Genomic DNA, 11,472 nt, shown 5'->3' on the forward strand with positions numbered 1-11,472 from the left:
TATATCATAAACATAACAGCAGTTGGCCAGTAAAGGCCATGACATACTATAAAACAGGGTTTGTCAACTAGATTTGGCTTCGGGTGTCACGGTTGTCATAGAGAGGAGCGGACCAAAGTGCAGCGTGATTATCGTTCCACATATTTTATTGAACTGTGAAACTATTCAATACATACACATAAACTAAAGAACAAAAAAAAAAATGTGATGTAGAGGTGAAACATACACTACTCAAAAACAATCTCCCACAAACAAAGGTGGGAAAAACACCTACTTAAGTATGATCTCCAATTAGAGACAACGATGACCAGCTTCCTCTAATTGGAGATCATCCCAAACAAAACCCAACATAGAAATACAAAACTAGAAAACAACATAGAAAAACTAAACTAGAAAACCCCCCTGTCACGCCCTGACCTACTCTCCCATAGAAAATAACAGCTTTCTATGGTCAGGACGTGACATCGGGAGAATTTTTTTCTGAGTTAAAGTGGGCGGGCCAGAACATAATTAGCGTATAATATTAGCACAATTAATAGGCCTACACTACAAATTTAACATGTTTAACACATTTGATTAGTACATAGTACATTCAGTGACAATAAAATAATTTAGATCTGATAAAATCATAAAATCACCAATATCTCTATTCAATTATAACTTTTTGTTTATTTCTCTGTGCGTTGATTGGTGGGGAAAAACAGGTCTACGTAGCCTACTGTAGTCTACACTACTTTATTAATGTCAACATTCATTCAGAACAATGAGCTTGATAGCAAGAGAACATGTCGCTCTCAAAAAGTAACAAAAGAAAGGTGGATAATGAAAATCAAAGTTTCAGGGAAGAACGGACAGAGAGATCCATTCATCTTACCATATTTCTCCAATGCCAAGCCAGAGTGTGTCTTGTTTGCAAAGAATTCAATCTCAGACGGCATTATGAATCTAAACATGGTACTTTCAAAGTAGCCTTCCCGCCCCAGACAGAGGCCTGAAGCAGAATCACTGAAGCATTAACTACAAGCTACAAACACGGCAGTAGAATCCTCCTTCGTGGCCTGACCCAACAACAGGAGGTCACAAGTGCTTCCTAAAAGCATCCTGGGTTCTAACCAAACACAACATGCCCTTCACAGACGCAGAGCTGTTTAAAAAATGCATGGTGACAGTTTTGGAGGAATTGGCTACAGACAAGTCTATGGATAGCCTAATTGCGTCTGTCAAACAGGTGCTCCTGTCTGTGACATCAGCCGGACGCCGTGTCTGTGCTCTGGCGGATGACGTGTATAGGATTGTTCTGGAGGGGCTCAGTCAGGCTGAGCATTTTCCCCTGGCTATTGATGAGAGAACTGACAACACCCATGTAGCACAGATGTGTGTTTATGTCTGTTATTTTCATGGAAATGACTTTAAAGAAGAGCTACTGGCACTGATTCCCCTGGAAGGACACACCTCCGGGGACGTTCCCCTGGAAGGACACACCACCAGGGACGTTCCCCTGGATGGACACACCTAACTAATTTTGGGTTAGTTAGACTAATTTTGGGTTAGTTCTCTCAAGAAGAACTAACCCATCTCAACATGACAGAAAGTAAGACAGGGAAACCCATCTCAACATGACAGAAAGTAAGACAGGAGTCCCTGACCTTATCTTCTCTCAAGAAGAACTGTCTTATGGTATGAAGATTGTTCTTCTTGAGAAAAGATCGAGCCTTCTTCTCTCCAGAAGATGTCTGGTAGACCCATTTAAATACCTTTTTTGGACATTTCAAGATAGCAGATGTTTGAGTTGGGTCTATTAACACAGCTGTGAGTTGTTATTTTTTTCATTTTTGACATAATGAGCACTCCTGGATGTGACAGATTTTGACTCATATTGAGTGATATGACTGAGCTATTTAAAAACACTTTTTCAACATTTCTAGATAGCAGTTAGTTCAGTTTGATCTTATTAAAGACAGCTGTATATTATTTTTTTGGACCCAAAAATATTCTATGTTCACGCCCACTTTTTTTGCACTATGTTTGAAGGCTGTCAACTTCTTCTCAGGAGGAGTATCACTTAGCCTTTCAACTAATTTTCAAATGATAGGATGCCTATTTAAAAACACTTTTTCAACATTTCAAGATAGCAGTTAGTTCAGTTTGATCTTATTAAAGACAGCTGTATCATTTTTTGATTCAATTTGACATATTTTTTGGGACCACTTTTTTTGCTCTGTTTGAAGGCTGTCAGCTTCTTCTCAGGAAGAGAATCACTTAGCCTTTCGACTAATTTTCAAATGATTGGATGCCTATTTTAAAACACTTTCTCTACATTTCAAGATAGCAGTTAGTTAATTTTGAGCATATCAAAGACAGCTGCAACTTTATTTTATTAATTTTCACAATTTTTATTTTTTATTCTAAGTCCACAGTCTCTGTCATTGAACTATGTTGAGTCGTGTGCCTGGTGATTGAACAGTTTACCAGGTGTGTTTTTGAATATAGTTCTTAATGGCTTCAGTGGTGTGCTGGTGTCTGCATGTTGAAGGAGTGGATTTCTGAAGTCATGGCGCCTGCTAAACAGACTGATTTGGGATATAAAGAAGGACTCGACCATTCATTGTGTAGCTGGGACCCTCGGGATTGCAAACAGAGGAAGATCTTCAAAGGTAAGTGATTTATTTTATCGCTATTTGGGATTCTGTGACGCCTGTGCTTGTTTGGAAAATATGTTATTGTGGGGTGCTGTCCTCAGATAATCGAATGCTATGCTTTCACCGTAAAGCCTTTTTGAAATCTGACAACGCAGTTCGATTGCCAAGATTCTAAGCTTTTAAATGATGTATGACACTTGTATTTTCATGAATGTTTAATATTACGATATTTCTATTTTGAATTTGGTGCTCTGCAATTTCACCGGATGTTGTCGTAGGTGTCCCGGTAGCGGTCCGCGAGCCCTAAGAGCTATTAAAACCATGTGCCCTGATTTAGTTAAAACTGGTTCCATCAGAGCCCTTACAAAACCTTTTACAACTGATTCATCATTGTCATACCTCATAGGGTCCAGAGTTTTCCTGGTTAGGTCAACAGATAAGGATAAACTCTGGGTCCCAGGGCAAAAAAATTGCCCCCCCCCCCCACTCTGGGACCTATGGTTGCCACCAGTCTGCTTGCCGTTCTCAGTTATCGTCAGGTACTGTATGTGGATGATCAGGGCTTTATTCAGAAAAAGTTTCTTGGGCTACTTTGATTTGCCAAGTGGGTGAGATTTGAATTCCGTGTTTATCTTCATGGACAAACTTGTTGTTCAAACCTACGATGGCTCAGCTTCAAGGGAACGTATCTGCTATTTGTATTTCCAACTGAATTCCCTCCTGTTCCATGATTTAACAAGCGATGACCACTCCACTACCATTGTCAACTACCTCCTCACATGAACTGGAAGCCATGTCTCATGTGGCCCACTCATCCACTGGCACATTGAATGTTTCCTCTCCAAGCACTGTGAGGAAACCCCTGTCAATTTTCTCTCATTACTTTGTGTAGAGTCAATCACAAACACAATCACATTATTACACATCTATGACTCATTCTTAGCTCTTTTGTCTCACTGTGTAGTGTTTTTGTGTTATTGTCTTCCCAGTCAAATCCTGTCCTGCACTGGTCAAGCCTCTGAACACCTCAACTCATGCCTCATACCCTCATTCAATCACTGCTGTGATCCCTTCCTAAAATGGTGTACGTAGCCCTCTCATTCCTATTCCCCATAATATTGTACTATAAGTGTCTTTATTAAATGCTTTAGGTTAAAATAATTACTCTTTGACGATTTTTTAAACAGATTTTTAACATCTCTGTGTAACGATCGTCGTCGGGTGATGAGGAAGAGGACCAAAGCGCAGCTGGGAGCGAACACATGTTTATTCTTCACACTGAAATAAACACGTACACAAAACCAAGAAAATGCAGATACGTTAACTGCTCAAAACACAAAGAGGCAACACCCCACAAACAGCGTGGGGGAAAAAGGAACAACCTCTTGGGGCTAGGGGGCAGTATTGAGAATTTTGAAAAAAATATGTGCCCATTTTTAACTGCCTCCTACACCAACTCAGAAGCTAGAATATGCATATTATTGTTCAGGTTTGGATAGAAAACACTCTGAATTTTCTAAAACTGTTTGAATGGTGTCTGTAAGGATAACAGAACTCATATGGCAGTCAAAACCCTGAGACAAATTCTGACAGGAAGTGGATACCTGATGTGTTGAATTACCTTTAAGCCTATGCCATTGAAACACACAGGGGCTTATTAATTGTTGAGCACTTCCTATGGCTTCCACTAGATGTCACCAGTCTTTAGAAAGTGGTTTGAGTCTTATACTGTGAGAACTGAACGAACAAGAGCCTTGGAACGGTGGTGGCCGATTAGACTCTGGCGCGCGAGTTCATGTTGGGTACTCTCGTTCCGAAACGTTTGAAAAGAGAATGCAAATGTCCGCCTTGAATATTATTCATGTTCTGGTTGAAAAAGGCACTAATGATTTATGCTATACAACGTTTGACATGTTTGAACGAACATAAATATTTTTTTTCCCCTCGTTCATGATGAGAAGTTCGGCTGGCATAGATCATGTGCTAACAACACAGAGCTTTTTGGACATAAATTATGAGCTTTTTCGAACAAAACTACATTTGTTATGGACCTGGGATTCCTGGAAGTGACATCTGATGAAGAGAATCAAAGGTAATGGATTATTTACATAGTATTTTCGATTTTAGATCTCTCCAACATGGCGGTTAGTCTGTATCGCAAAGCGTATTTTTATGGGCGCAGTGCTCAGATTATTGCAAAGTGTGATTTCCCAGTAAGGTTATTTTTAAATCTGGCAATCCGGTTGCATTCAAGAGATGTAAATCTATAATTCTTTGAATGACAATATAATATTTTACCAATGTTTTCGAATAGTAATTATTTAATTTGTCGTGCTGATTTGACTGGCGGTTATTGGAGGGAAACGATTTCCTCAACATCAACGCCATAGTAAAACGCTGTTTTTGGATATAAATATGAACTTGATAGAACTAAAAATGCATGTATTGTCTAACATAATGTCCTAGGAGTGTCATCTGATGGAGATTGTCAAAGGTTAGTGCATAATTTTAGCTGGTTTTCTGCTTTTGGTGATGCCTGTCTTTGAATTGACAAAACATTACACACAGCTATTGTCAATGTACTCTCCTAACATAATCTAACTTTATGCTTTCGCCGTAAAGCCTTTTTGAAATCGGACAACGTGGTTAGATTAAGGAGATGTTTATCTTTCAAAGGGTGTAAGATAGTTGTATTTTTGAGAAATTTGAATTATGACATTTAATTGTTTTCAAATTTGGCACTCTTGATATTTCACCTGTTGTTGATAGGGTGTACCAGGGGTGGGACGCATGCGTCCCACATAGCCCCTAGTACATAGAGATTAAAGGAAAAAGCTTCTACCAGTCCGTGGTGAGTAATCCCAGTTCTGATGTCCAGAAGTTATTTTCGGTCGTAAGAGACGGTAGCAGCAACATTATGTACAAAATAAGTTAAAAAATAAGTTACAAACAACACAAAAAAATTAACAAAATAGCACAATTGATTACGGGCATGTAAAACATCAGCCATACTCTTCGGCACCATTTCTGAGATATCTCTTGTTGAAACTGAACAAATTGTGGTACAGCAGGCTGCTCCAAAGCAAGAGAGCTATTAACTAGTGTTGAGCTGTGATGACAAGCCTTTTGTCTTCTGTATTTAAATTAGTCACTAACCAGGAGTGACATGACCTCCATTCCCCTGCTGGGAGGGATTCTAGACCCTCGTTTATGTAGCTCTATTTTAGAACAAGTTATTTCCTTCTTGAATGATTTTCATGACAAATCTACTAAAAAACCCTTGCTGGTCTCAACACAATATCCTCCTTGGCCAGATAACAATTTTCCTTAATAATTCCATTACTTAAATGAACTTCAAAATCGTCTCATGTCCTAGCTGTAGGCTACTTGTTTTAATGGCTCTAACATGCTCTAAGGTTCCAGCTTGTAGAGATGATCTAAAATATGTTTCCCAGCATTCTAAAATGAGTTGAAGAAAATGTGAATAAAAGTTATAAGGTGAAACATCGGAAACCAAACTTCTTAGGAGAGATTAATTTATTGAAAATCCTTTGAAATCAACATCGGAAGACACACTCAATCAGGCGGGGGCACACACTCAATGAAAGTCGAAACTTGAGAGAGTTTTACAAGATCAAGTCAGAAAATTACTTTGTTAGCAAAGGCATAATGGAGATTATGAGCCCCGGCTCTCATATCTGAAACTGTGCTGAGTGGAGGCTACAACTGCCTCGAAAACATCTCAGACATTACACTGGAGCGGAGACTGGCTGATTTCTCACTGTCACCCCTGAGGACACTGTTGATCCAAGGCATGTAGGCAGAGAGCTTCATGTAGACAGCGTATTTCCTCACGGCACAGGCCTTATCGAAGGACAGGATCCCTGCAGCATACACTCTGCCGTCTTTGGGGTCCTGGACTGCCAGGGCACCGCCTGCATCCCCAAAGCACACATTCTCCTGGTACTTGCTGGCTCCAGTACAGAACATGTTGTCGTCTATGGTTGGAGTGCTGCCACCACGGTTGTACTCTGCCTTACAGAAGCTATGCGATGCCACAGGCAATACCAGGTGTTTCAGTGACTCAGCGGGGGTGAAGTGGACCCCCCAACCCCAGCCTGTGATGATGCCTTTCTCCTGGGCTGCCTCAGCCAGGTCCTCACCCCTCTCAGGCAGAGGGATGGGCATCACAGCCTCGCTCAAGGTGAATGGCTCCTTCAGCTGAATCAGAGCCAGGTCGTTGTCCCAGTCTGACACGCTCTGGAAGCCTGGGTGCAGAACCACCTAGAAGGGGAAGGGAATAATTCATAGGACCTTTTTTTTGACGATCTACTGTATTTGTGCTCTAACTACCTATAAGACTGAAAATGATGATGTAGGTGAGAGAGCCCAGTGCAGTTCTGCTTGCTGTAAATACTGAATTGTCTGTATATTGTTTGAAAGAGATGGTAATGGGTATACTAGCTCACCTTTTCTACAGCAACTTCTTTGGAGTCATTGGCTTGGGAGTATCGCGTGATGCCTAGGTACACCTTGGGGATGATTGGTTCTTTCCCCTGGGTGTCCTGCCTACTCTTCCTGACAAACAAGTTCCTGCCAGCGGTCAGGACCCAGCGGTCAGAGATTAGAGCTCCCCCAGCGAAGCCCCCGTTCATGACGTTTTTACTCAGATAGACCATGGCCTGCCAGGGGACATGAGGGGCCAGGGTGCCCCCAACCATACGCCTGAAGCGCAGGTCTGGGCAAGAAACACAACAACATTATTTCTATACAATCTCTATATGGTTAAAACATCCCCAACTCAGCACCACCTAGCACTTACTGCTGTGCAACTCAAACACAACCATAAAAGATTATTGCAGAAAAATGAAATGTGCCTCAATACAATTCCAGCCTTGGTTTTAGTTTGAGTTTGAGTTTGCTAAAATCAACACTATTCACTTGAATACACATAGCATTTGGTAGTAGCTTTCTGGAACCTTTTAGCTTTGACCTGACAAAAGTTCAGTAAATTCATTAATCATCTACTATTATCTAAAAAAAATAAGTGTTGTCATGACTTGAGCCAGACAAGGCTAGCTTTCACAGAATTACCTTGGAGGTCACAATACGCAGAAACCTAGATGAGGATGGAATTAGTGTCATTTCTCTTCTCAAACATTTTCCTGAAACGTTTGATGAGAGGTGGATTTTGAGGAATTTTACTTTTCAAGGCTTTCATGCTCTGTAGATTTTCCTAATGACATATTTTACCATCCAGCTTGGAGGAAGCTGAGACTGAGGATCTCTCCTTCCTTTCCTCCCTGCTTGCCTTCTCTTTGATCCCTGTCATCTCATGTGTGTCGCTGCTGAATCGATTTTTAAGATAATCGGGATAATAGCTGTGAGCCGTGAGACTTAACCTGTTGGGTCTAGGGGGCAGCATTTGCACGTCTGGATAAAAAAAATGTACCCGATTTAATCTGGTTACTAATCCTACCCAGTAACTAGAATATGCATATACTTATTATATATGGATAGAAAACACTCTAAAGTTTCCAAAACTGTTTGAATGGTGTCTGTGAGTATAACAGAACTCATTTGGCAGGCAAAACCCTGAGACATTTTCTGACAGGAAGTGGATACCTGATGTGTTGTATTGACTTTAAACCTATCCCATTGAAAAACACAGGGGTTTAGGAATATTTTGGCACTTCCTATTGCTTCCACTAGATGTCACCAGCCTTTACAAAGTGTTTTGAGTCTTCTGGAGGGAGATCTGACCGAACAAGAGCCATGGAACGGTGATGTCCCATTAGACACCTGGCGCGCTACTTCATGTTGGGTACCCTCGTTCCAATACGTTATAAAAGGCTATGCATTCGTCCACCTTGAATATTATTCATGTTCTGGTTAAAAAAGGCCCTAATGATTTATGCTATACAACGTTTGACATGTTTGAACGAACGGAAATATATTTTTTCCCCTCGTTCATGACGAGAAGTCCGGCTGGCTTACATCATGTGCTAACGAGACGGAGATTTTTGGACATAAATGATGAGCTTTTTTGAACAAAACTACATTCGTTATGGACCTGTGATACCTGGAAGTGACATCTGATGAAGAGAATCAAAGGTAATGGATTATTTACATAGTATTTTCGATTTTAGATCTCCCCAACATGACGTCTAGTCTGTATCGCAACGCGTATTTTTCTGGGCACAGTGCTCAGATTATTGCAAAGTGTGATTTCCCAGTAAGGTTATTTTTAAATCTGGCAAGTTGATTGCGTTCAAAAGATGTAAATCTATAATTCTTTAAATGACAATATAATATTTTACCAATGTTTTCTAATTTTAATTATTTAATTTGTGACGCTGACTTGACTGCCGGTTATTGGAGGGAAACGATTTCCTCAACATCAATGCCATAGTAAAACGCTGTTTTTGTATATAAATATGAACTTGATAGAACTAAAAATGCATGCATTGTCTAACATAATGTCCTAGGAGTGTCATCTGATGGAGATTGTAAAAGGTTAGTGTATCATTTTAGCTGGTTTTATGGTTTTGGTGACCCTGTCTTTGACTTGACAAAACATTACACACAACTCTTGTAAATGTACTGTCCTAACATACTCTAAATTTATGCTTTCGCCGTAAAACCTTTTTGAAATCGTAAAACGTGGTTAGATTAAGGAGATGTTTATCTTTCAAATGGTGTAACATAGTTGTATTTTTGAAAAATTTGAATTTTGACATTTATTTGGATTCAAATTTGCCGCTCTTGAAATGCACCTGCTGTTGATGGAGTGCACCACAGGTGGCACGCTAGCGTCCCACCTAGCCCCAAGAGGTTAACAAGGTTCTCACTTGAAAGTGATGGTGACATCCTCATTTTGGCCACAGCTACTGTATTCTCCAACAGGCTGAATAGGAACAGCTTGTGTCTGCTCAGCTCAGAGTTGCGTAAGGGGATCCATAGTGAAGATTGGCTTCAGAACATCCGATGAGAGTGACAGTGTAATTGAAATGTGAGTGATATCCTTACACGAACCAGTCACAATGGGCCAGCAAATATAATATGTTTCGGAAATAGACAAATTGCACGTGTGAAAACACACGTGTAATGTGTAAGTCCAATATTTTTGGGCGATATTCTGCATCAATGGTGTCACTAACACCCACCTTAACATAGACATGGGACAAGAAAGGTTGTCAATGATCTTTAAAATGTACATGTTTTTGTTTGAAAACGTTTCATCCCTCTCACTTTGTTGACATTTCAATCTAAATCAGAAAAAGTAAGCCCGTATTGGCATAAGGCAGGGAGTTGGTTATGTGTCAGTTAGACAGATAGCTACCTGAATTGTCTGACATCTCATCAATTGATTTGGTTTTGATTTTGATTTTGATTTTGATTTTGTCCTGTTCCAGACAGACACAGGAGGCCGCGAGGAGCACTACCAGGGATGACCTGCGGACAGAAGGAACACATAAGTACAGTACACACACACAGAGCCAACTGACAGACAGCTCCCAAACACTCACTAGTACCACAACTAACGGTTCCTTTACTTAGGAAGTCTCTGGGCTTGCTTGTTAACCTATATTTAGAAAAGGTCTCTAGCTAGAGCAATTTGAATGTTTTTTGAAAGATTTAAGTAGCTGTGTTTCCCTGCCATTTTACAAAGATCCATTGTCCAAAGACATTTCAGAGATTCATTTGGATTGGTACTGCAATGACAACAATTGCCAGGCAACTAGGGTTTTGTTGAAGAAAGAATATGAAAAGTATAACATACCACATTTTGATGGAAATATCTGTTTATCAGTTTGTATGTTGAGCTGTGTCTCCTCTGTAAAGACGATGTACTCCGTGAGAAGTTATAGGACCAAGGCCTTATATCTGCTGAGGAGAGAACTCACCCCCTGTCTGCCCACCGCTGGGAATTTTGCTGGACACAGCTTCAGTTCTGATTCCCGAAAATCGGAGAGATTGCAAAATCTCTGTTCATGCCAACCCATTATTGGAATCGTGTCCAAACCCTAACCCTGACCCCATCTGGAGCTCAGCCACAGCCAACTAGTATCAGAGAAGACCATCTGAGGGATAAATCATTTCATAGGGTATGAATTATGAAATCAGAACAGGACACAGCACATCTATAATTTGTGCGTCAATTTGGTTTATTGAAAGTAAATGAGGTGCATATAAATGCCGCATCAGAGTGTGTTATTTAAAAAATGTGATACCGTCATGGTTGTTGTTGTTTGTTGTTGACTCACATTTGCTGTTTACGACTCACTTTGGTAACACTGTACTTGACATCCAGCGTCATAAAACATTATGACACAGTCATAACCATGTCATAATATGTCATAACAGCTGACATAACTTGTCATAGCCTGTTATAATATGGTCATAACACTGTTATGACACATATTTGGACCTGTTGTGACATATATTGAGTTATTTTATGGCTGGTTATAACACCTACATAAGAGTGTCAAAACCCACAAAACCTACCACACAAGGCAAACCATTCCATTACACCATAGCCTACATGTCAACAGTATGTTTATGTTATATACAAATGTTTGAAATTGACCATATTCAATTATTGTAGTTGCTCACACATTGATGTCAGACATTTTTTTTTTATAAACAAAAACATTTATTTCACCTTTATTTAACCAGGTAGGCCAGTTGAGAACAAGTCCTTTATTTAACCAGGTGGGCCAGTTGAGAACAAGTCCTTTATTTAACCAGGTAGGCCAGTTGAGAACAAGTCCTTTATTTAAACAGGTAGGCCAGTTGAGAACAAGTCCTTTATTTAACCAGGTAGGCCAGT

At 40.1% G+C, this 11,472-nt stretch overlaps 1 protein-coding gene across 1 annotated transcript; it reads right to left on the reverse strand.

Annotated features, from left to right (window-relative positions):
- Positions 1-6,158: 6,158 nt before the first annotated feature.
- LOC106591742 (haptoglobin) lies at positions 6,159-10,559 on the reverse strand. The gene is made up of 4 exons (XM_045712805.2): positions 10,423-10,559; positions 9,982-10,094; positions 7,109-7,377; positions 6,159-6,923 (listed from the first exon to the last, which is right to left on the reverse strand). The coding sequence occupies exons 1-4, from the start codon at positions 10,425-10,427 to the stop codon at positions 6,360-6,362; spliced, it is 951 nt and encodes a 316-aa protein (XP_045568761.1). The 5' UTR covers positions 10,428-10,559; the 3' UTR covers positions 6,159-6,359.
- Between the last annotated feature and the right edge of the window lie 913 nt (positions 10,560-11,472).

Source organism: Salmo salar, unplaced genomic scaffold, assembly GCF_965601325.2.
Source record: "Salmo salar unplaced genomic scaffold, fSalSal1 ptg000257l, whole genome shotgun sequence".
NCBI classification, from domain to species: Eukaryota; Metazoa; Chordata; class Actinopteri; order Salmoniformes; family Salmonidae; genus Salmo; species Salmo salar.

Excerpts from the sequence above, each read along its gene's own strand:
- LOC106591742 (XM_045712805.2), bottom strand. Across the intron at positions 7,378-9,981 it reads TGAGATGTCAGACAATTCAG|ACCTGCGCTTCAGGCGTATG; the intron begins GTAGCTATCTGT and ends TTTCTTGCCCAG. Across the intron at positions 6,924-7,108 it reads AAGAAGTTGCTGTAGAAAAG|GTGGTTCTGCACCCAGGCTT; the intron begins GTGAGCTAGTAT and ends TTCCCCTTCTAG.